Source organism: Syngnathus floridae, unplaced genomic scaffold (genome assembly GCF_059516105.1).
Source record: "Syngnathus floridae isolate MCC-2025c unplaced genomic scaffold, RoL_Sflo_1.0 HiC_scaffold_201, whole genome shotgun sequence".
Classification (NCBI taxonomy): domain Eukaryota; kingdom Metazoa; phylum Chordata; class Actinopteri; order Syngnathiformes; family Syngnathidae; genus Syngnathus; species Syngnathus floridae.
This window is the reverse complement of record NW_028284199.1, coordinates 2,386-28,822: the sequence shown is the minus strand read 5'-3', so window position 1 is coordinate 28,822 and position 26,437 is coordinate 2,386. Positions and strand designations below refer to the sequence as shown.

The 26,437-nt window shown below is 43.7% G+C and overlaps 1 protein-coding gene and 1 long non-coding RNA gene across 2 annotated transcripts; one reads left to right on the top strand and one right to left on the bottom strand.

Moving 5' to 3' along the window:
* Positions 1–2,367: 2,367 nt before the first annotated feature.
* LOC148377375 (anoctamin-1-like) lies at positions 2,368–26,437 on the bottom strand. The gene is made up of 4 exons (XM_088368249.1): positions 26,291–26,437; positions 20,259–20,443; positions 20,031–20,136; positions 2,368–5,328 (listed from the first exon to the last, which is right to left on the bottom strand). The coding sequence occupies exons 1-4, from the start codon at positions 26,354–26,356 to the stop codon at positions 5,086–5,088; spliced, it is 600 nt and encodes a 199-aa protein (XP_088224375.1). The 5' UTR covers positions 26,357–26,437; the 3' UTR covers positions 2,368–5,085.
* Positions 10,351–13,711, top strand: LOC148377376 (uncharacterized). The gene is made up of 3 exons (XR_015856770.1): positions 10,351–10,374; positions 10,987–11,112; positions 11,364–13,711. It is a non-coding gene; the product is annotated as an uncharacterized LOC148377376 (long non-coding RNA).

Below are 26,437 nucleotides of genomic sequence, written 5' to 3'. Positions count from 1 at the left end.
GTTAATGTCGGTAGTACGTGGGGCTCTTCGTCATCTTCGTCATCCCGTGATCTAATCTTTGTCCTTTATGTAAACAACCGCCACGCCGCGCCGCTGACGTCACTTGCAGTTCAAACCACAGTAATCCCTAAGTGATAGTCTTTACAAAGATTTCCAATGGGGAAAATGTGATCTCTTCCTTCCATGAAGTAGTCAGGTTTTATGTCTCAAATCAAAGAGACTCCGCCCATAAAGTGGACGTCATTAAGTGTACCACACTTCTGTTCCAAAATATTGTGAAATCTCACTGGGTTTATTTCTGTGGGGAATTGTAGCACCGACATAACTTTTTAATACAGTTCTATCATGTTAGCTCGCTTACCATTCCTTTAAAGCACTGGTGTCAAACTCAAGGCCCGGGGGCCAGATACAGCCCGCCACATCATTTTACCCACGAAGACAAATTGTGCATCAAATTCCTGTATCATTACTAGTATTGCAAATTGTCTTCACTTTTAATAATATCTTTTTTTTAAATATTTGACCAGTTTTAACTCGTCTGATCTGAAAACGAGTTATTTGTCAGTTTGTTTTGTAGCCTTTACTGTATATAATATGAGGTGCTCATACATTTATTTGGGTTGACAAGTCAAAATGGCCCTCCGAAAGAAGTTTGACACCCCTGCTTTAAAGTATAATTGATATATGGTCTAACAATCTATCCTGCCTGTCTCTCCCTACTCCACCAACCAAACAGAAAGATCATCAGTAAGCTCTGAATAAAGCTGAAACAATCATTTGAATAAGCTCTGTGTTGCAGCAGGGAGACATATAAAACAGGCGGAATATGGTTGTCATTGGACCGTGGTTCCTTCCCCTAGCCAGTCAGACAGACAGACAGACAGACTGACTGACAGACAAATAGACAGACTGACAGAAAGCATTTTATTTGCTAGCATGGAAAATGTGTAAATACTTTCTGCTTTTTTTTATAGAGATCTGTCCTGAGTACATTTTTTAATAAAAAAACAAATATCGCATTATCACAGTACAGTTAGCTTTTAATCTCTGTATTAGAAATGTACAAATGTTCAATCCTTGATGTCAATTGAATGAGCAATTGCATTAATAAAAAAACAAGAACACATCCTGACTTTTCTTTATTGAGGGACAGTATCAAATTACAATGATCAATATTATTGTCAATATTATAGTACATTTATTCTCAGTATTACAATGACAATTACAATAACGAGTATACAGTTGTCAAACGCACCTCTTTCAATAAGGTGCCCCCGGCTACCCGGTAACGGGTTTGTCTTAGCCGGGTTCGGAGATTCGTCCGTAATCTAACCACCCGAGTTAAATTAACTCCACCGGAATCAATCTAATTTCTGTACGACGCCAATCCCTCTCAAGTCACCCGAAGCTCGAGCCGAGTAACTCAATTCGAGGCAAGAATTCGAAGTGACCGCATCGTATTGATGGCTCCCCGCTAATGTTTGAAGTTCTTATTATGTTACGGATAATTTTAGATGTCTTTGTTAAGACCTCAGGGATTCGTTTGTATAGCGCACCCAAGCACTAGTTTTGCCGAAGTAAATGTTGATATGGGTCCGTTCCACTTGTTCGCTCATGCAGCGAGCCGACCAACTTGGTTATTCGAAAGAGAATCGAATTAATAAAAGTGTGACAATAATAGCATTTAAGAAGAAAATTAATGCACTTTATATTATTAATTCTAACTTCTTATATGTAGATTTTGCACTTAACTGTCGGAGTGCTTCACCCCACTTGATTGCTTTAAAAAGAGTAACAACTTTCTTAAAACGAATACAAATGTCTTACTCTATTTAGATTTGCCCAGTAATTAATTTGGAAGGCAAGTCTATTTTTCGATCGTGTCCTGTTTAACTTTTGACGCGGCCCGACAAATTTAGGAACTGGGCCGCGCGCGACGGACAATCGAAATACTTTTATCCCTCACCAACTCTAATAATCTATTTTAACCATCGTCTTTATTTTATTTAGAGGAAGTAAATTTTCAAACGAATTCACTTTTAACGAAATTCACTCTTCCCTTAAATATCTACGAAAGTTATTTAACTCTCTAATTCTTCGGAGTTACTTTTTACGCGGCCCGTCAAAAGGGGAAACGGGCCTGCGCCCTTCAAATAATTAAATTACTTTCAGTTCTACACCAAACCAATAATCCGATTTAAACACTTCCGTTAATTTATTCAGATGAAGCAAACTTTCAAACGGATTGAAATTCACTCGTGTCTCAAATAACTACGAAAGTTATTCAATTCTCTAATATTGTCTGATGTTACTTTGTTATACCATAATAACTCCCCGCACATTAATCAAAGCGCACAACGAAGTAAATAATATACAAAACACATTTATTGAAGAAACATGAAATAGAATTACAAATCTCAATTACTCCAGAAACCGAACAATTTCACTCACTGATACCCGTGTTAATAAAATCATTCAATCCCAGAACAATTCGATTGCAAAACACAGTTCATGAAAGAGGGAAAAGGTAGACACCAGCTGCGTGCTATTTTTGGTGGAAGCAAAGTCGAGTGATCAATTCAATCTTACTTCTAAAATCCAAATTAGAGAAACAGGCTGGCCTCGAGGGAGCCGGCGGCCCGATGACTATTCCCCACTCTCGCTAAAATACATAAAAGTCGTTTTCCCTCACCTAGTTTCTCCTGTAAAGTTGTCCAGTCCAATTCTTTGGAGTAAATCCAAGTTAATTTCAGACCAGCGATCCTGCGTCTCACACAAAGATCCCGGGACTCTGGAAAAAATCTTGAAACTCCTTCGGGCTTCTTCACGTATGAGCGCTCTTTGGGGGAAAAAGCCTCGTAGCTGCTCCTGCAGGACTTTTTATAGACTTGTCTGGTACCTATATCCTATCTATAGGGTAAGACCGCCTAGTTTCCCACGTCTTATAGAATTTGGTCAGTTTTCCCACGCTGTATAGGGTTTGGACGATTTTCCCACGCTGTATAGGGTTTGGACAATTTTCCCACGCTGTATAGGGTTTGGACAATTTTCCCCCGCTCGTACACCTGCTGTCCTTTAGCAGATGTTTCTGCTTTGACCACGCATTACTTTCCACCAATGTACAGCTAGCCCCTGGTAAAACCTTTCACTTCCCCTTTTCTTCACTTCCTGTTTCATGAGAATAACTTTTTAAAGTTACGCTTCAATTAACTCTGAAATAAAAATCCAAACCTTTGATCTATTTCTTTAAACAATTTATGTCACGCCACTATTCTCATAGTGACGGGTCTCTTGATCGAATTGACTAACAATATTGCTTTAAGCGGTTACAGAATACATTTTTAGCCAAGCAAAGAAATCAAAAAGTAAAAATCACATTTGTGCTTCTCCAAACAATTTATGTCACGCCACTATTCTCATAGTGGCGGGTCTCTTGATCGAATTGACTAACAATATTGCTTTAAGCGGTTACAGAATACATTTTTAGCCAAGCAAAGAAATCAAAAAGTAAAAATCACATTTGTGCGTCCATGCGTGACTCACACTCTGACACCGTGTTCCTGTTTTATTTCTATTTTAACTTGCTTAGCTTATTTTTGCCCCTTTTTTGGTCTCATGTTTTGGTCTGGCGCCATCTTTTGGACAAATTTGGAATTTCAGCTCTGCCAATTTATTCCTGTGAACAATCCATATTTTACCATTTGCACCTTCTTTTCCCCCCATGTTACATGACACAGTAAACCCGAACATCTTCCAATTCTAATTTGATGGAGTTGCCCTGGGTAAAAAATAATCAACAAGCACAGGCCCCCAGTGGCGAACTGACCACTGAGGTTGATCAGGTACATATAACGGCATAGAGATCGATTCAATGAATTCTAATGATTGGAGTCAAACAAACACCAGCTGTTGTGTATCTATGGCATCGGCAAGTCTCTCCCAACAAGCTAACCCATGCAGCGTTTGCTGCGAGGACCATTTATCTCAATTGCGCAACACTAAAAGGTGCAATGACTGCCCCAGATTGTACAGTTGGTCACAATGCAATGTGAGATTGTCCTGTCGAGAAGCAGACAGACATACTGAGTGGTCTGCAGATTTTGTTGGATTTCATTCATAAATATGACAATAGTGTGGGATAATCCCTGTGAATCATTCACCAAACGTTCTGAACATGTTGAAAATTCCCTTGCAACAAGTACAAGCGAATGTCTGGCGACCGTTTGGTGACCATTTGAAATTCTGAACAAACCCTGATAAAAATCCAACAGACGCAAATCTCGCAATTGTTTGCTCCTTAGTGCGATGGGGACTTAAAAAGCTAGTGACAAGTGAGCAAGTGAAAAGATGGGCATACCCAGGACTCTTAGCTTTTAAGGAGTCTGGGGCTGGGAGTGTCTTTCCAAGGAACGGGCACGCATTAACTGGAATCAAATGAATATTTGCATTAAATGTTAACTTTTGAATGCATTTATTTTGCCACCCACACACACCCACACTAAGTATATTATCTCCAATGGACATATAGCGGTTTGTCTTCAGTTAACCTAACGTGCAATTTCTTGCACTGTTCAATAAAGTTAGAGCACCTGGAGACAATTCGTGAGAGCAAACACAGAGCAGGTAAAGAAAGGCCTGACCTGTCCAACATGATGCCTCATTATAAAATCCTCATGAAAAGTCTTACACCAAACAATGTAATGATTAACTAAGACAAAAGCAATTCAAAATAAATTGTCTTAACAATGGAATTATGTTGGAAAAACAATACAAAACAAAGAAAAAATATCAAAACTTTCCACAGCAATGACATTGCAATTACAAGATTACAATCTTAAAACCCTGAATGCAGAATCGCAACGCTACTGTCATCTAATTGCATACCATTTTATAGCTATAGAGGTTGAAAAGAGAATAAGGCTTCATAGTGCACAATTTCCATTCATATAATTTTAACAGGTAATTTATGTTCCAGATACCCTAAAACCTTTAATTTAAAATATATTTTATCCTCTACATGGTAAATTAAGGACAACCCTGTATTACGTTTACGTGTTCATTTTTCAGAATCATACAACTAACAGTTTAACACAAGTTTGTGTTTGGCGCAGCCCGGGATCGTGGTTGTTGTGGGCTCTGATTTGAAGAGGACGGGGAAGGACAACTGTTACGGTTGTGACTGTCAGCGACACCAAGCCTTCTTCCATACTCTTCTTTCATGAAGAGCTCAACCATGAGGACCTTTTCTTTGTGGATCTTGAGGCTGATGTCCTTGGGTATGTCTGGGATCAACCAACTGATAAAGTCACTCATGAACATCACCACATTCTGAAAAGGCGGAAGGCAGAAAATGGGCAAATATTAGAAATGTGAGAAGAGGAAGGGCGAGTGACAAATATTGTCGTGTATGTCTATTGAAACAACAAAGGAATATAACGCTCTTTATACATGTGGTTTATTTAACCCTTTTGATTTTAATATCTCACAAAGACAATTCAACCAAATATAAAATGTGGTTTCTAAATGATGACTTTATTCATTAAAGGGAGAATAAACCCTGTGATTAACCACATAATGCGACTGATGGCTGCCTCTTTTCTAGGATGGTCAGGTAGTACATTAACACAAATGCATGCAGATAAATGAAAAAAAAAAGCAAAGATTTCAACGAGAAACCCTGGTATTTATATAATATGCAGTTTATACAGTTTTAGATTCATTTGTCAATGATCAACGAAGTTTTAACTTCGTTCATTGTTAATGTTTTCAGTAAAGTATCTACCTATCACCTACCTGCCTACGTGTCTGTGTCTCGTCGCAGTGTGTGATATACACTTAGGTTAATATGAGAGAGTGATTCATTTGCTTAGTTAGTTTTTTGTAATTGATCAGTTTAGTCCTCCTGTGACATGATTGTTGCATTTGAGAATAGCAGCAACTGGTCTAGAGTAGGAGGACTGGCTGTGATAGCTATAAAAATAGGGAAATGGATATTGCCATAAATACAAAATTTTAATTCACAGTAAGGAAAAAAAAAACATGTCATTACATATTGAAATCAGCTATACGCTGTCAAATGTTCTTTGTCTCAAAAATGGTCCTTTCCTGCAATACGTGGCTGCGGACAACTTTGTCTCTTCCTTCACTGTCCATAATTTCATTAATAATGCGGTAGGATCGTTGCCCCCTAATGAGGAAAGGTTAAAAAAATGCTAATATGCAGAGCTGCTTTTAAGAAGTTGCGGCTCTCTGTCATTTAATTCTGTCTAGGCCAGATTTCATTCCCCGAAAACAAAAATACAGGATGTCGAGGACATTACTTGGTTGCCAGCTTGGACGATATAGCAAAAATCGTTTTATCAGGATATACGTAAATGACTCAATTGTTGTTTGCCCATCGTGTCTTATAGTATAAGTGATGTTTTAGGTTTAAATACAAACACTTAATATTGAGAGAAAACTGCTAAATCCAAACAAGAGGTAAAAAAGAGTGAAGCAATGAAGGCTACGACGGCTGCTTTTTCATAACCTTAACCCACTACCCAAGGAAACTAGGCCAGATTTGAAGGCTGGTTCTCAAAGGCTGGACACTGGCAGTGTGGTCTGGGTGCGCCAGAAATGACGTCATGTCGTGCCTTTATCGTGCGTGAAAAAACACTGCCTATTCATTTGTATGCAGCTATGCCGCCTGTTCAAGTACTCCAAAGTTTATGCGGTTCACGGTGGTGGGGCCTTCCAAGGCTGCGAAGGACCGAGGCTTCAAACTGTCCTTGGAGGAACCAGCCTGTGAATTTGGACACAGCGACAGGCGCTTAAAAAGATCCATGTTTGACCCTCAAGTGTCACCAACAGCCTGGCTCGTAGAAGCATGCTATATCAAATCCCCTTATCACGACCCTTCTCTCCAATGGAGCTGAACACCTTCTTCAACTTGTGTACCCCATGCATATTAACATAACAGCATAACTGTAAAATATGCCAGAGCCAGCCAAAAGTCTAATTATTATCTGTAGTTCTTGGCCAGATTTACAGTGGCACCCTGGAAGGACTACAAGTGTTAAGACGGTGCCCACTGCTCACACTAAAAAAGTTACAAGCAGTAAAGTATGACTAATATCAAACAGACAAACAAGCAATTAATGTAGAGCAAAAAATATTTACAAAAGGTAGATAAAATGTGGGAATGAACCAAAAATACAACAAACATCACATGCAAGATAAGATGGTAGTGAAAGAAGCTCAGTGCTGACAGGTGTGGTTGTCAACAAGCCAGCATTTTAACTGCAAACGGAACGAAACAGGTTTCAGGCAATCAATGCTGAAAGTCATTGATTTCTCAGATTGTTTAAGGAATGCTATTCCATTCTTTCTACGTCCTAACAGAGAAGCCTGACTGACTAAATGTTGTTAGTTTGTAATATTAGGCTTTTGTGGACAGGTGAATTGATTACTCATCTATCCAACCAAAAAGGACTTTCTACCAAAAGTATTCCTACCCTTTCTTTTTTGAGCAGTTGATAGCCCTTATCATCAGAACCTTTGTTGGCTGACCTCTTTTTGGATTCTAATTTTGGATTGAAATAGTCTTCATTAAAGTAGAAATGTTTCAACTAAACTGTGTTTTTTTTACATATATAATTTTTACTTTGTTTAATCTTTATCCTATCCAAATTTATATTTAAATGTATTTATCCAAATTTACTATTAAGATTGCAATACTGCTTTGCTATTAATGTGTCTATTTTATATCAACAACTATTTGTGGCATCCATGAACAGCTATACTCATTAACATCAGTTGTGTAATTAAGTAATCTATACTGTTACTCCATCCAGTAAGAGAATAAAACGAGTCTAATCGGTCCTGCTAAGGACAGCTAAAATATTTTAGGTGACAAATGCACCAGATTTGTCACAGACGAGGCAGGGCAACCATGTGCATCTCAAACTTCTTTATTTAAGGAAGGAAGTGGGAGACTGAAATGAGCAGCAGATCAGGTCTGGCAGAGAATGAAGCAGAGCGAGCAAACCGGCAGACATGACGTAGAGCTGAGACATAGTCAGGGACAGGCTGAGAGCCATGCTGGGCAGCTTTCAGGAATGGTCGGGTGAACAAGCAAGCTCGGTGAGCAACAAGAGTCAGAACAGGCAGGGAGCACAAACAAGTAACAAACAAGTTACAGAAGACGGGAGGGGCAGGAGCAGAGAGACAGAACTGTCTAAGGTGCTGATTTAAGGCTGGACTTTGGGCTGCAACTTTCAACCTCTTCCACTTGCGTTCTTAGATGTGCTCCACACAAACGTTATTGACACTCGTAGCCAACCTTTTCCTCTTCCGGGGCTTAGAGCTACAGCTGTTGCAGATACAAAACCAGAGGCTGTAGCTGTCAAAGGCAAGAAACCAGAGGTTGCTGCTGTTAAGCAGACGAGACCAGAGGATGCAGGTGTCAAGCAGACAAGACCAGAGGCTGCAGCTATCGCAGTAACGAGACAGTGAGCTACAGCTGTTGAAGCAGCGAGACAGGAAGCTGCAGCTGTTGTGGGAACGTGACCAGAGGCTGCAGCAGTCGAGAAGACGGGGTCTAGGAACTGAGGACGGAGCCATTGAAGACAGCGCGTCAGATCCAGGCAGGCGTTGTGCAGGTTGAGGGGAGGTGGATGGGTGGCCTAAACGCTGGAGAACTCGGGCCAGCTCTTGGGACTGCTGTTGCTGGAGCTCCTGGTGCTGCCGCTGTAGTTGCTGCTGGGCGAACTGGGTCCAATGCAGTGGGTTCACCAGAAACCCAGCGTGGTCAGAGAGGTTCAAGGCAGAGTACGTATGCATATTTGGTTGGTTCATTGGGTCATGGACGAGGTAGGGGAAACTATGTGTATCAGAAACTTCTTTATTTAAGGAAAAGGGAAGTGGGAGACAGAGACGAGCAGCAGATCAGGTCTGGCAGAGAACAAAACAGAGCAAGCAAACCTGCAGCTAGGATGTAGAGCTGAGACGTGGTCAGGGACAGGCAGAGAGTCAGGCCGGACAGAGTTTAGGACTGGGCGGGTGAACAGGCAAGATAGGTCGGCAACAAGAGTCAGAACAGGTAACAGGCAGAGAGCACAAATAAGTAACAAACCGAGAGGGAGCAAGCCAGGCGAACCAACCACGAGTGACAGGAGTGCAGGGTTTAAATAGCAGAATTATCAAGCCAGGAGCAGGTGTGGTGATAAACAGGTGTCAGGCAATCAGTGCTGATTACTTGGAGGGCATGGCTGAGGGCAATGTATGTCATAGAACATGAGGGGTAGGAGCAGAGAGACAGAACTGTCCAGGGTGCTGATCGGAGTGATATGTGACACGTGATACTGATTAACGAGAGAAAGTGCTACTACAATTTAGACAGTGAAGTAAAATAATACATTTATGATTTGTTATAAACCCGATAAGTACAGTATTTTAAACTGTAGATTTGTGTATACATTATCAGGCCAAATTTTCTTACCCCTCCACTTTCCTTTACTTACGCTTTTCACTTCTGCTCAATTTTAAGGTAGATCACGAAAGGCAACGAGGAAATAGACAATGAACAGAAAGTCAAAATTCTAGCTGAAGATGCTGTGTTATCGGATGGATTTGTCTTGACCCAGAGAAATGTGTTTACTGTCCTGGCTAAAAGGTCTTGTATTCCTCCATTTGTGAACAATTCCCCTCTTAGGCCAACTAACGATAACAAAGAGTGTTTCCATTACCATAAACCTGGACTTGTCATCGCTTTCTGCACCGCCTTGAAACGAAAAGCAGAAACGTCTGCACCCCGAAAAAATCATCTTATTAATCATTTCTGACCCGCAGAATTCAACCCTCAATGCCAGCCAAAATTCTAACTCTTGTTTTAAGCCCTTGATTTTTGTGTGGCAAATCTCTCTGGCATCACAACCGATGTGTCCAATCTGCATTCTCAGGGACACTGGTGCTTTGAAATAAGTAATTTTAGCCAGTGCCCTGCCATTTTCTTAAACGTTTTGTGGGTATGAAACTGTCCGAGGGGTAATTGAGATGGGACGTTTATGTTGTTCATTTTGTGTATATGAAATTAGAACTTATTACTGGCTGTTTTCCGAGTGATTTTTGCACTGAGTTGCCCATTGGCGGTGTGGAAACACTCATGGGAAATGACATAGGTCGGGGTAACGTCTATCAGAAATTGAAGACTGTCTTTAGAGCAGTGACAAAAGTGCCCCAAAACTATATACTGCCCAGTTGCATAACAACCCCAATATTGACCTGTGTGACAGTAAATTTATGCTTCCAGATACCTCGAAAAGCAAAACGGGCACTACCGTGTTCTGCAACTACGTGTGCAGAGAAGAGGGTGAATCGAAGTGTTAGGCAGAAGTGAGTTACAAACAGCTTGACAACCCTCACTCTGGTTACTTTGTCCAAAACGTTTGCTCACAAATGGTACCCAATCATTCCTGCTGACCCAAACTTGCATTTCTAAGAAGAAAGTATAAATTTCTAAGAAGGAAGTGGCAACTTACTTCTGCCCACCAATCTTAGCTCATGCACATAAAAACCACTCTTCTGAACATCGAGATGAATGAAAGAATTACCAGTTCTGTCATGTTCTTAGTTTTCTTGGTTTTGAAACTTTGGCTTGTTTTTATTTTTACTTTTGTCAGTGTTGTTTTCCTTGTGTTTCTTTTCTTTTCTGTCTCGTTAGATCCTTGTTTCCACCTGTTCTCGTTAGCACCGCTTCTTGTCTCTTCCAATCACTTCCTTCAACCACTTGTCCAGCCCCGTTTGTCACATCTTGTTTCTGTTACGTCTTGCTCCTGTGCATGTGAAGTCCAAAACCTTTACGACGTTTAACGTTTATTTTTTTTATTACTTTGTTTAGAGCTCTGTTTAAGTTTTACATCTCCCGTAGTACCTTGTTTTGCCTTTTATTTCTTTTATATCAAATTAATCCTTACCTGTACTCCCGCCTTGTTACCTTGCATTTAGGTCCTAAACCCTGACAGAATCACCCAACAAAATCTGCACCCAGCAGGAAGCACACAACGACCCTTATGATGTCATCAATCTGCCTCATTCTGCGCTCAGCCTGCTGACAACCCCTAAACCTTCGGAGTAAGCCCTGCCTCTTCCTCCATGTCTCCAGGTTCTAGTGTCTCTCTCTACCCCACCAATCCATCTCGTCATGTCCGTTTAGAGCCAGATGCTTCTTATTTCGAGCCTGATTTAGTTTACCCTTTTTCTGATTGACACAGTTTGACACAGATTTCAATTTTTTTTCTCTCCATTCCTCAAACCCTTGTCAGTTTTTGTCACATTTTCTTTTTATAATCCCTCTCAGTTAACCCCTGAACGTTTATCCTTAGACTTTTACTTGGGCACTCGGTTAGCCATTTACACGGGACGTCAGCAGCGTGGACGACAGATGCCCGATTAAAGGTACAAATCTAGTAATCCCACCAGTTTTTGTAAATCACATCCTTCCAAGTCACTTAATTCCCTGCCATCGTCCTCAAATTGTTCACAGCCGCCTTCTGCACCTTGGCCCGTGATAAGTCCTTTTTCTCGTTCCCTTCGCAAAAATCCTGCACTCTGTCCCTCATTTCCCTTCTGCTACCCAACCTCAATGTCGATAGGCTGATGTAGCTAAGCCTCCAGTCATGTCTCCTCGACAGCTGCAACTTCCAGCCCCCTCTCCACGACAGCTGTAGCCTCAAGTCCAGTCTCCTCGACAGCTTTAGCCTCCAATCCCGCCTCCCCGACAGCTGCAGCCTTCAGTCCCACTTTCCCGAATACCGCAGCCTCCAGTCTAAGCTAATCGACAACCGCGGCCTCCAGACTCTTCTTGCTCAGGCAACACACATCCTGCAACAACCACCCGACCTCGCTCCGGCAGTGCAGCCACCACCAGACATTGCTCCAGCGGCTCACGTTGTGCAGCCGCCAACGGATATCATTCTGGCGGCGCAAGCCCTGCGGCTGCCCTCCGGTCCTGCTCTTCTTGCTCTGGAGGCACAAGCTCTGCAGCCTGGCGGTGCAAGTTCTGCGCCCACCACCTGACCTTGCTCCGGCGGCACATGTACTTCAGCCGCCATCAGACAGTGATCTAGTGGCGCACGACATGAGGCCACAAAAGTCCTCATCTGGCAGCTCAACCCCTGCGACCGCCCTCTGATCCTCCTTCTCTTGCTCTGGTGGCGCAAGTGCTGAGGCCGCCACCTGACCTTGCTCTGGCGATGCTCGTTCTTTAGCCACCATCCAAAATTACGGATTGCGGCTGCCCTCACCCCTCGTCTGCCATCCAAGACTCCCACCGGCCTTGCTGTTTGAGGAAAGTGGACACTTTGGTGATCACTGGGGAAAACAACAGGCAACAAAGTAACAAATATATATGAACAAACCACACTTGGACTCGGCTTGGGAGTCTACAAAGCACATGGCTAAGCACATTGGACAGATGACAATGACCCAACAAACACTGAACAAAAAGGAGGACACTGAATACAAACAAATTGACAAGATAACGAGGAACACCTGGACACGTCACAAGTTGCTGAGGGAGCTGATTGGAAGACACAAGGGGGTGTGGCTAACAAGAACAGGTGGAAACAATTACTTGACGAGCCAGACATTGAAGATGAACACAGGGAAAACATGACCATGAACAAAAGGAACACAACGCAAAGTCGGAATCGGAACCAAACAAAGAAGATAACATATTGTGTCTTCTTGCATGTTTTATCCCAATAGTTATGGTTTACACAATTTCAACAAACTCAACGATTGAATAAGAAACTTTCACTGTCACTTTGAGGTGTGCAATTGATCTAGCTCTTATTTACTGTCTATAATCCATTCGTGTTTTGTCACGCATGTAAAATCCCAAACAACAGTTCTGGATTTAGGATTTAAAAATGTATTAGAAATTCACCACCAGAAAGGGTCAGAAGATGTTATTGTCGGTGGTTGTCAGTATAACTTTGCTTTGTTTTGTATGTCGTGTCATTTTATTTGATAAGAAAATACTTTGTATCTCATCTGAATTGTTTGTAGCAATGTTGGGAAAGTTAATTTTAGACATGAACTACTTCACGATTCAGTTTGCAACTTTTAAAATGAACTAGTTCAGTTCATAGTTCTTGATTGAAAATCTATCATTGTTCCAAAATGTCAAAAAAGTATTTCTCTTCCCCAATCTAAAAAAAGGTTGCCTCGAGCTGTTAACCTCTGGCATATTGGCATTTTTAACCATTCCATTCACACTAGTACCCAGGTGAAGCTATCACCCTACAATCCCAAATTGTCACGAACGGACTAATGAGATGAGAGTTACTCTTAACGGACCAGTTAGACCATGGCTAGATCAGTAATGGCCACAGAGCTCCACTTGAAATAGGATACCAGCAAGGTGGAGGCAGGGTACTGCTATGGGCTGGTATTAATAAAGATGAGTTGCTTGGACCTTTTTGAGTTAAAATGGACTTAAAATTTACTCTAAAGTCAAAACAAAAGTTAATTAAAATGAACCTACGGCCAGTTCTTTGAAGACACTTTCTGCAAGCAGAGGTACAGTAAAAAGTTTGCATCTTTCAAGAAACCCATGATTTTTATGCAGGAAAATATTCTGTCGCATGCATGTGTGGCTCGTTGGTAAAGGCCTTAAATATGATTAACTACTACTTAAAGACGAGGCCCCCTTCTTCACCTGACCTGAACTCTATTGAGAACTTGTATCGCCTTTCTAAATGGGAGATTTACGCAGAAGGAAAACAGTACACCTCTGTGAACAATGTCTGGGAGGTTATGGTTGTTCTTGCACAAAAAGTTAATCGTTAAAAGATCAAGAAGTTGATAGACTCAATGGATGGAAGTCGTATAACTATTATTAAATATTATTAAAAAGAAGGGTGGCTATATTGGTCACTAATTTTCTTTTAAATGTTAATATGTACATTTTTAGTTTTGTTTCTTATTCTCACTTTAATAAATGGAAAATATACAAGTGAGATGGGAACATTTCCATTTTTACTTTAGTTGTATAATAATTCTGCACACTAAAAGTTCCCTAATAATTGTGCACACAGAAATCTTCCAAAGAAAGCCAGAATCTCACTTTCACTTAAATGCTCAAGCTTGGTGTTAATTCACATTTTGCTTGCCCGAGAGCACTGTAGTTGTTTTAAAACAAAATTAATCCTCACAAATACAATTCGTAGGTGCCAGACTGTACAAATGAATTGCAAAACATTTAAAGTAACATTATATTTGCTTTAACTATCTTTTCATTTATAGTGAATGTATAATTTCTTAATTTATTTGCCTGAAGAACCAGAAAACGTTTATAATTTGAGACCGTTTACGGAAGCTGACAATCATGCGATATCCCTCTCAAATTTTAAAAACGTGTCCCTTGAAAGCCTTACAAAATTGGTTAGCGAGGCTAAACAGACAATGTGATTACTCAACTCAGCAAACTCGTTAAAGAATCATTTCAAATTTTAGGACCGTCCGTTTTAAATATAATTAATCTGTCTGTCTCCTCTGGCAGTGTGCCAACAGCCTTTAAGACCGTTATTATTCAACCACTACCGTATTTTTCGGACTATAAATTGCGTTTTTTTTCATAGTTTGACTGGGGGTGGGCGACTTATACTGAGGAGCGACTATGGGAATTTGTGACTATGTGAATTTTTTCACAAATTCTCCAAATTTAAAAAAAAAACAAGTGAAACCGCGATAAACGAACCGCGATGTAGCAAGGGATTACTGTAATTTGAATTTCAAGTGACGTCAGCGGCACGGCGGTTGTTTACATAAAAGACAAAGATTCGATCACGGGATGACGAAGATGACGAAGGGCCCCATATACTACCGGCATCATTAACGGCTTTGTTTGTAAGTGACACGGAGGATGAAGAGTTTGAAGGATTTAATGATTTGGAGTGACACAGAAGGTTTGAAAAACTATTATTTACTAACTATTAACTCTTATTACTTTTACGCACGCCCGGCCCTACTCTATGGAGCTCTCTTTCACCTCCGTGGATGGAAGTCGGGGGGTGGCGCTCGGCCGGGTGGCTGTCCGGGGAGGGTGGATGGGGCTCGGACATGGCTTTTACGCACGCCCGGTCCTATTCTACAGAGCTCTCTTTCACCTCTGTGGATGGAAGTCGCGGGCCGGCGCTTGGGGGGGGTGGCTGTCCGGGGAGGGTGGATGGGGCTCGGACATGGCTTTTACGCACGCCCAGTCCTATTCTATGGAGCTCTCTTCCACCTCCGTGGCTGGAAGCGCCACCTCCGGGGATGGAAGTCCACGCCGCCACACGCCTGGAAGTCGACGCCGGTGCTTGGGGCCGTGTGGCGGTGAACTATTTATGTTATAGTTATATTATATATCTTATTTCGTGTAGCAACTTGTATATGTTTTTATCGTTACAGTTCAGTAGTTGTTGGCTCGTTGAACTCTTGTTTTGTTGAATAAAGAGCCGTTTACCAAACCCACGTCTTTCCTTGTACTTTGTATACTAGATCTGTGGAATAACGACGAGGCTGACGTCAGGGCGCACGTTGTTGACAAAGGACGAGGAAATTTATCGATGGATTTAATGATTTGGAGAGACACAGATGGTTTTATAATATTATTGCTTATATAATAGTTATTTGCTATATAATTTACATATCGCCTGGGGGCCTGTGGAATATTTCAAAGTGCAAGCGCCGTCAGCGGCGCGCACCCGGCCGGCGTTGTTGACATAAGGGACGATCGATGGATTTAATGAATTGTGTGAGTGACACAGATAGTTTTATAAACGTGTTACTTATGTAATAGTTATTTGAATAACTCTGAATGTTACGTCAGGCCCGAACTCAGCTCTTCGTTTGTGTTTATGTCACGTTAGCATACCTATCGTTCAGCCCACGCATGGGCAAACTACGGCCCGCGGGCCATATCCGAACCGCCAAACCTGAATAAATTGTATTATTTAACTTTTTTTGGGGTCATTTTCCCTGCAATTAGTATGTTTCTCCATTAGATGGGGAAGCGCCCGCCCACGCATTTACTCCCGGAAGCCGTGTCAGAAAGCTTGGTGCACACTCACAAGTGCGTGTACGTACTAAGTAGTACGGACTCGGCGCACTCCGCGCTCTATTTCCATCAGTGCCGAATTTCGAGTGTGGGCTGTGACGTCAGCATTCTCGTAATTCGCGCGCTGAGCTTTCAGATACAGTTTTACGTTAATGCCACCCACAACCCTTCCCCTGGAATCCTTCCAGTGAAATTAGTGGCCTGAGGAAAAGAAAGGTGGACACTGAGCGCCGAGTGTTTAAAAAAAAAAGAGAGGACAATTTGGCTCGACCTATGTGTGTGAGCAGATGTTCCGCCACATGAACGTCAACAAAGCCCGTCACAGCTCTAGGTTAATGGACCGACACCTCGGCTCTATCCTAAGAATTACCACAACACATTTTACTCCAGACCATGATGCACTAGCAAAAAAGGGAGACCAACAATACTATTGATTTCTTTATTACTTTATTTAGAAGTAGTCTTTCACTGATTCTTCAAGATGATGTATTTGGTTAGAATTTTTGCCGTTTGATGTGATTTCGCCTCAGTAGATAAACATATTTCATAAATCTGACCTGCAGGCGCTGAAGTGATGGAAACTATTATTCATAATAACAGTGTCGTATTTAATGAGAATCACTGGTAGTAGTTTTTTGGTAAAATATTTTTTTAATGCTGTTAATAAATGCATTTGTTTTCAAAAAGCTTTTTCTGAATATTCATACTTTATTACCTACTAAAAGTACAAACCTTTTATGCAATGACCTTTACATGTCATTTCTATTACTTCACACAAACACTACATCCATCTGCTCCTGGTTCAGCCCCCCGATCAAAATTTAGAACCAAGTTCAGCCCGCCAGTCAAAAAGTTTGCCCACCCCTGGTTTAGGCTGTTGTTGCTCGTTCATGTCTGTTCTTGGTGTTGGATTTTGTCGAATAAATTTCCCCCAAAATGCGACTTATACTCCGGAGCGACTTATATATGATTTTTTTTCCACGTTATTCTGCATTTCATGGCTAATGCAACCTATATTCCGGAGCGACTTTTAGTCCGAAAAATACGGTACTTAAGCGACCAAACTCGGACCGTCTCAGTACTTATAGGCCTGTTTCAAATCTCCTGTTCATTCCTGTTTTTAATGATTACATGGTTGCTAAAAATCAATTTGAACCGGTTTTTAGAACTAACCACTGAGACAGCTCTTGCTAAAGTGACCAATGATCTCCTCTTAGTGACAGACTCATCGGTACTATTACTACTCGATCTTAGTGCTTCCATTGACACTGTAGATCACATTTTATAAGAGCACCTTAAAACCTGCGTTGGCATTTTAGGGTCAGCACATTGTTGGTTTAGTTCTTATCTCTCTGAGAGGACCCACCGCGTGGGCCATGGCAACACGATCTCTGAGCTCATTAATGTTATGTGTGGTGTCCCGTAGGGATCGGTACTCGGACCTATACTGTTAAGTATTTATATGATTCCGCCTGGGGAACTTGTGCGTAAATACAACATTAGTTTTCAATGTTATGCAGATGACAACCAATTATATATGGACTCCGCTGCCCTCTCTGCAGAGTATCCACCACCGTAGGGTCCACAGGAGAGTGGCCTCCATCCTTAAAGACCCCACCCACCCCCAACATGGACTGTTCACTGATCTGCTCTTTATATTGTACATTGTTTACACTCGCTTTGTTTTGCACTGCATTCTCCCCTGTTTAACACTAGAACTCTCACAACTGTTGTACAATGCCGTTTTTGCACTTGCCTATATTGCACATCCCTCACCTTAGTAGTTGTATATATTGTGCATATATTGTGGTTTTTATATTTTGTGTTTCTTACTTTTTTAATCTTCCTTAAATTGTCTGGCACTTTAACGGACAGTGAAAGAATTTCATTGTACAAAGAAAAAGTACTATCCTTTTGCACACACGACAATAAATGCTTTGAATCTATGACAAATCCATGGGATTGTTGTAATTTTGAGGTATGTCTTACTGAGATAAAATAATGGATCTCTCTCAATTTCCTACGTCTTATAGCTTACGTATCACATTTATAAATTCTTCTGTTTTAAGATTTACTCATTCAGTTGTGGTTTATATAAAGTGGAACAGCAAAGCTTTTGTCTGAATTTCTCGTTTTGATAGCATCACAGGCCCCTCTTTTATATTTGTTCCTAGATGCGGCTCAGAGCGAGCCGTTTTGGTGCGATCTCTTTAAATGCAAATGATATACTTTACACCCCACTCTCTCCAGGCCGCAAGATGTGCACCTGCCTTTCTGGTCGGACATATTTGTAGTTTTTTAGCCGAGGTACCGTTTACTTGCGTCGCAAACTTTTTTATTGATTAAAAGATGTCAACGGCAGAAGACTTGCCCATACATACATAACACAATAAATCCCCTCACAATATTTATGAACATGTCTTGTAAAAAAGCACTGTCACAAAATAAATCCCCTCACTACGTCTTTATAAACACGTCTTGTAAACAAGCACTGCAGTCAAGTTAACCAGTAAGCTAATGCTAGCGTTACGAGAAGCTAACAAATGCATCTAACACATTATTGTGTTCCCCAAGAATAATACAGCACCTTCGATGCAATTCATCGAATACTACTCAGACTACACCCACATGAAGTGAAAACAGAGCGCACAGCTCTAAAATCAGCAGAAAGACTAACTAAAGCTATGAAAACAAGTGGATCATAGACATGCAATAATATGAGAATGAAATACAGTTTAGGGTGCACTGCTTCCTGAGACGCCAGATGGTGGACCAGAATTTCCTTGAAGCCGTCCGTAAGTAATTCTCCGTAAGTAATTGTCCATGGCCTCGCCAAAACTCCTCCCACGCCCGGGTTTTTGCCTCAGCAACCGCTGAAGCCATGTTCCGTGGACTCAACGTCCTCCGCCTCCTCCGGAACGTGGGAAAAGCTCTGCCAGAGGTGGGAGTTACAGCTCTTTGACAGGGGATTCTGCCAGACATTCCCAGCAGACCCTCACAGTATGTTTGGGTCTGCCAGGTCGGACCGGCATCTTCCCCCACCATCGGAGCCATCCCACCACCAGGTGGTTATCAGTTGACAGCTCCGCCCCTCTCTTCATCTGAGTGTCTAAAACATGCGGCCACAAATCCGATGACATGCACACAAAGTCGATCATCGAACTGCGGCCTAGGGTGTCCTGATGACAGGTGCACACAAGGACACCCTTATGTTTGAACATGGTGTTCATTATGGACAATCAATGTCACGCACAGAAGTCCAGTAATATAACATCGCTCGGGTTTTGATCGAGGGGGGGCGTTTCCAATCACGGCCAATCAAGCCTCACTGTCATTGCCCACATGAGCATTGAAGTCACCCAGCAAATCAATGGAGTCCCCAAAAGGACCACTCTCTAGCACTTCTTTCAAGGACTCCAAAAAGGGTGAGTACTTTTGGTTTAGTGCATAGATACAAACAACAGTCAGGACCTTTGTAAACTTATGATATATGTTTTGGGACAATAGAATTCGTAAACTTGTTTTGACCCTTTCTGGTAACTTTGTCATTAAACACCAGCGAACAAACCCTAAACGTTTTAACCTTTTAAACAAAGGATGGATCAGGACTGTCCTGATATTCCAGCTAAAAGAAAGATCAGAAACATGTTACAGCACGGAACACATAATTAAGTAAAAAGGTAAACAATGGCAGTGTATAGGGTATGTCATTATTTTGACACTCATTTGGCTAAAACTGTTTGCCATTGATATTGCCATTTTTAATGTTCAGATACATTGCCGAATAGAATGAAGAAAAATGAAATCTTAATTATGAGTGGCTTTGAAATCAGCATTTTTATCGCGATTTTGAGAACATTTTGATAGAATTTAGGTCGTGTGAATTCTGTATCCTCGATGCACAAAATCAGTTTCTTATCATCGATGAGTATTAGTTGTTACAAACCTGAAAGACCACAACAAAAGCCAGGCGAACAGCAAGAACTGCCCAAAACTCCTTGGAGAAATCATATGGTGTGCTGGACCAGGGAGGCTCCCTGTAGTCTTTATACCTAATTCAGACATTAAAAAGAAAAAAAAAACATTTATAATGATCAGAAGGTCGCATTTTTACTTATGCTATATAGACATTGAGTATAATGCAAAATTAGCTAGCTGTAAAATATAACCTTACCTGCATATTTCTACTTTATAGCCTAGGATCAATGGCTTCGCAGGGTCTGTGCCTGGCGCAAAGTCACTCACGTTGAAGTAAGACAGAGAGTGATTGACAAAGCCGTGCAGGGTGCCATCAGGACTGTACATGTACTGGTACACAAGCCGTGGGATGAAGTCAGATGTGAAGGAGATCACAAAGGCCTGGGAACCAAAATCTATGGGTTACTACTAGTCCATCCATCCATCCATCTTCTTCTGCTTATCCGGGGTCGGGTCGCGGGGGCAGCAGCTTTAGGAGGCTCTCCCAGACTTCCCTCTCCCCAGCCACTTCATCCAGCTCATCCCGGGGGATCCCAAGGCGTTCCCAGGCCAGCTGAGAGACATAGTCTCTCCAGCGCGTCCTGGGTCGTCCCCGGGGTCTCCTACCGGTGGGACATGCCCGGAACCCCTCCCCAGGGAGGCGTCCAGGAGGCATCCTGATAAGATGCCCGAGCCACCTCATCTGGCTCCTCTCAACGTGGAGGAGTAGCGACTCTACTCCGAGTCTCTCCCGGATGACCGCGCTTCTCACCCTATCTCTAAGGGAGAGCCCGGACATCCTGCGGAGAAAACTCATTTCGGCCGCTTGTATCCGAGATCTCGTTCTTTCGGTCACGACCCATAGCTCGTGACTATAGGTGAGGGTAGGAGCGTAAATCGACCGGTAAATTGAGAGCTTTGCCTTTTGGCCCAGCTCTCTCTTCACCACAACGGACCGGTACAGGGTCCGCATTACTGCCGACGCTGCACCGATCCGCCTGTCGATCTCACGCTCCATCCTCCCCTCACTCGTGAACAAGACTCCAAGATACTTGAACTCCTCCACTTGGGGCAGGATCTCATCCCCGATCCGGAGAGGGCATTCCACCCTTTTCCGATCGAGGATCATGGACTCGGATTTGGAGGTGCTGACCCTCATCCCGACCGCTTCACACTCGGCTGCGAACCGTTCCAGCGAGAGCTGGAGATCACGGCCTGAAGAAGCCAACAGCACCACGTCATCTGCAAAAAGCAGAGACGCGATGCTGAGGTCCCCAAACCGGACCCCCTCAACGCCTCGGCTGCGCCTAGAAATTCTGTCCATAAAAATTATGAACAGAATCGGTGACAAAGGGCAGCCTTGGCGGAGTCCAACCCTCACTGGGAACGAATCCGACTTACTGCCGGAAATGCGGACCAGACTCTGGCATCGGTGATACAGGGACCGAACCGCCCTTATCAGTTGGCTCGGCACCCCGTACTCCCGAAGCACCCTCCACAGAACCTCCCGAGGGACACGGTCGAACGCCTTCTCCAAGTCCACATGTGGACTGGTTGGGCGAACTCCCATGCACCCTCGAGGATCCTGCCGAGGGTGTAGAGATGGTCCACTGTTCCACGGCCAGGACGAAAGCCACACTGCTCCTCCTGAATCCGAGGTTCGACCTCCCGACGGACCCGCATCTCCAGCACCCCTGAATAGACCTTACCAGGGAGGCTGAGGAGTGTGATTCCCCTGTAATTGGAACACACCCTCCGGTCCCCCTTCTTAAAGAGGGGAACCACCACCCCAGTCTGCCAATCCAGAGGCACTGTCCCCGATGTCCACGCAACGTTGTAGAGGCGTGTCAGCCATGACAGCCCCACAACATTCAGAGCCTTTAAGAACTCCGGGCAGATCTCATCCACCCCCGGGGCCTTGCCACCGAGGAGTTTTTTAACTACCTCAGTGACTTCGACCCCAGAGATTGGAGAATCCGCCTCAGAGTCTCCAGGCCCTGCTTCCTCAATGGAAGGCGTGTAGGTGGAATTGAGGAGGTCTTTGAAGTATTCTCCCCACCGACTCACGACGTCCCGAGTCGAGGTCAGCAGCACGCCATCCCCACTGTAAACAGTGTTGACGTTGCACTGCTTCCCCCTCCTGAGACGCCGGATGGTGGACCAGAATTTCCTCGAAGCCGTCCGAAAGTCATTCTCCATGGCCTCACCAAACTCCTCCCACGCCCAGGTTTTTGCCTCAGCAACCGCCGAAGCCGCGTTCCGCTTGGCCATCCGGTACCTGTCAGCTGCCTCCGGAGTCCCGCAGGCCAAAACGGCCCGATAGGACTCCTTCTTCAGCTTGACGGCATGCCTTACCGCCGGTGTCCACCAGCGGGTTCGGGGATTGCCGCCACGACAGGCACCCACGACCTTACGGCCACAGCTCCGGTCGGCCGCCTCAACAATGGAGGCGCGGAACATGGTCCACTCAGACTCAATGTCCCCCGCCTCCCCCGGGACGTGGGAAAAGCTCTGCCGGAGGTGGGAGTTGAAGCTCTTCCTGACAGGGGACTCTGCCAGACGTTCCCAGCAGACCCTCAGAGAGCTTTTGGGTCTGCCAGGTCGGACCGGCATCTTCCCCCACCATCGGAGCCAACCCACCACCAGGTGGTGATCAGTTGACAGCTCCGTCCCTCTCTTCACCCGAGTGTCCAAAACATGCGGCCGCAAATCCGATGACACGACTACAAAGTCGATCATCGAACTGCGGCCTAGGGTGTCCTGGTGCCAAGTGCACACATGGACACCCTTATGTTTGAACATGGTGTTCATTATTGAAAATCCGTGTCGAGCACAGAAGTCCAACAATAGAACACCGCTCGGGTTCAGATCAGGGGGGCCGTTCCTCCCAATCACGCCCTTCCAGGTCTCACTGTCATTGCCCACGTGAGCATTGAAGTCACCCAGTAGAACAATGGAGTCCCCAGAAGGAGCACTCTCCAGCACTTCCTCCAGGGACCCCAAGAAGGGTGGGTACTCTGAGCTGCCGTTTGGTGCATAGACACAAACAACAGTCAGGACCCGTCCCCCCACCCGAAGGCGGAGGGAGGCTACCCTCTCTTTCACCGGGGTGAACCCCAATGTGCAGGCGCCCAGCCGGGGGGCAATAAGTATACCCACATCTGCTCGACGCCTCTCACCGTGGGCAACTCCAGAGTGGAAGAGAGTCCAGTCCCTCTCGAGAGGGCTTGTACCGGAACCCAAACTGTGCGTGGAGGCTAGTCCGACTATATCTAGTCGGAATCTTTCTGCCTCGCACACCAGCTCGGGCTCCTTTCCAGCCAGAGAGGTGACATTCCATGTCCCAAGAGCCAGCTTCTGCAGCCGGGGATCAGACCGCCAAGGTCCCTGCCTTTGGCTGCCGCCCAGCTCACATTGCACCCGACCCCTTTGGCCCCTCCCACAGGTGGTGAGCCCATGGGAAGGGGGACCCACGTTTCCATTTCGGGCTATGCCCGGCCGGGCCCCATGGGCGAAGGCCCGGCCACCAGACGCTTGCCTTCGAGCCCCGCCTCCAGGCCTGGCTCCAGAGGGAGGCCCCGGTGACCCGCGGTTACTACTAGTGTTCCCTCGAATTTTTCAAGTGTCTGTGCAAACACACAAGGTGCCTGGACCACCGTGTGCACCACCAGATTAAATAATAAATAAATAAATAAATAAATAAATAAATGAATAAATAAATAAATAAATAAATAAATAAATAAATAAATAAATAAATAAATAAATAAACCTACCTACCCACCTACCTACATAAATAAAATATTCTCAATGCGAACTTTAACTTGCTCGGGGGGGTCGTATTTTGTTTTGTGTGACAGCTCGTTCCTTTTCTGTCAGTTTTATGCGCTCTCGCAATCCCATCTTGAGTCCTTGTACAATTCCAACAGCTTTCAAATGACATTTCTGCTGAATGTAATGCTTGAGGTAGTCCAACTTCCATTCCTTCCATATTTTTCCCTCCGTAAACTCGCCCGCCACTTTGGCTTCACTCCATGTTTTGCAGAGGAGACCTTTCTCATTCGAAAAAATCTCACCCAGTTTCACCGTTTCCTCTTGTACTTGAACACACTCGCCATTCAATCTTACAAGAACTCCCGCATCTCTCATTTATTTTGGCTTGGCAAGTGTATGTGCCGCTGCTCATTCGTTTCGCCATGATTAGCTAATCTAGCATTTGCATCGCTTGACTCCGCCACACTGTCGTTAGCTAGCTAACCTGCGTGACACGGATGGGTAGGACACATGTTCAGGCACTGCCAATCCTATGATTGGCTTTGTAGCATAAGTGAACCATATCATATCATTGGCTGGACACCTGTCAATTCCTGAAAGCACAGAAAGAAAATCATTCGTCCACTTAATTAGATGAGATTACGTCTAACATTAGATATTAATCAATCAGTTAATGCAGATTTTTTTGGGAGTGTGCAGCATAGAGTTTCTTGTGCGCAGAGACTGCGCGACCAGTGCGCAATTGCGCAGCTGCGCAGTTTAGAGGGAACACTGGTTACTACTGTGTTCAACAAATGAGCAGAGGTGGGCAGAGGTGATGGAAGGTCTGTCAATCCGTCACTGATGGACATCTGCATTGCTAATGAATGACGGAAAACTGATAAAAAGAAAAATCTGACGGACGAAGCATCACCGGAAGTGTGTTTTCCCATCACTAAAATTGTCAGTAACCTGGGCGGTACCGGCGAACCTTCTCAGTCAGTCACTGGCTTCTTTTACATGGATATTTTTTCAATCCATCACACTTTTGGGGCGGAAATCCTTCTGACATGCGCACAAAATATATCGGAAATAGTAGGAGAAGAAGAAATCCGTAGCGACTTTTGAGTCATGAAAATATCACTGCGTCCATTTCTAGTTTAAACGTTTGCGTTATTTCGCGGATTTTTCTAGTGTGAGCTGTTATGCTGAGTTAACAATTCTAAGTGGGACTGCAATGTATCCACGAGGAGGGCAACTCTTGTACCTGCCATGTCTTTCGCTTGCTCTGTTTCTACTAGCTTCCGTCAACAACAGAAAAATGCATAATGACTACTGTTGTCACAGACAGGTGCGATAAAGACTATTCGTTCCGACATTTTGAGATGTGTTTTCATACGTATTGATTGGATTACCAATCAACCCCTCTCATCCAGAGTAAAAACTTGATCGGAATGGGCATGATCCGATCAAGTGTGTATTGGAATGTGTATATTAAGGATTTTTATTCCCATCAGAGTTTTAATCTCATTTTGCTGACGACTGACTGAAATGCTACACATGCCTTGTGTGTATGTTCACAAGGGTGAGGATACTTTGTCAAGATGACCACATTGGGCTCTCTAATTCATCTAATTGCACATTTCTATGTCTTTACTCCTCTGTTTACATGCCACTTATGAGCAATGTCCTTGAGGAGGGAGAAGACTGACATGGAGCAGGGCAGGTACAAATGTTTCGGGTTAATGTGATAACCACTGTGTAATTTTATGGAGACATTTACCGAGGATGTCATCACATCATTTACGCATGTCACAAATGCACCGTCTGTGTGATAGAATAACTACTATTGCCACAAATGTCCACTTAAATTACCTATCTATCAATTCATCTTTATATCGCTCATTCCCACAGAGGTCGTGGGCGAGCTAGAGTCTATCCCAACAGTCATCGGGCAGTAGACGGGGAGACCCTGAACTGGTTGCCAGCCAATTGCAGGGCACACAGAGACAAAAAACATCTGCACACGCACACATCTTCGGGCAACCTGGAGTACTCAGTCGGCCTACCATGCATGGTTTTGGAATGTGGGAGGTAACCGGAGTTCCCAGAGAAAACCCCACGCAGGCATGGGGAGATCATGCAAACTCCACACAGTGAGGGCCGGAGGTACTAACTAGTGCGCCACTGTGTTTTAAGATCGTCTTTTGGAGCCTAACGTAACCTGAGCAAAACCCACGAAAGGCGGTCAGCCAAGTTACTATCGAGAGCGCAGCTCGCAGCGCAGTCTTAAGTAACCGGTCATTTTCCTGAGGGTGGTCATAGAAGATCTATGGCGGTCCTAAAAGAGTGTAGACGAACTGGAATTCAGCAGTGACGAAAGTATGGTTAAATGACTATGATGGAGTAACAGACTGACAATTAAAGTTTTGCTTTGCTTGAAAAAATGATGGACTGATGATGACGGATGCGTGTCCTAGCCTTTACTGACGTGCCCACCTCTGGAAATGAGGATGAGATGCCATGGAGAACATTCTTAGCTTGTACCATGTCTTGCAAGGACATTTGTTGACTGACTTGAAAACTCACATTTACGATGACAGCCACCTTGCTGAGACCTCTTAATAGGTTGTACCAGATACCTAC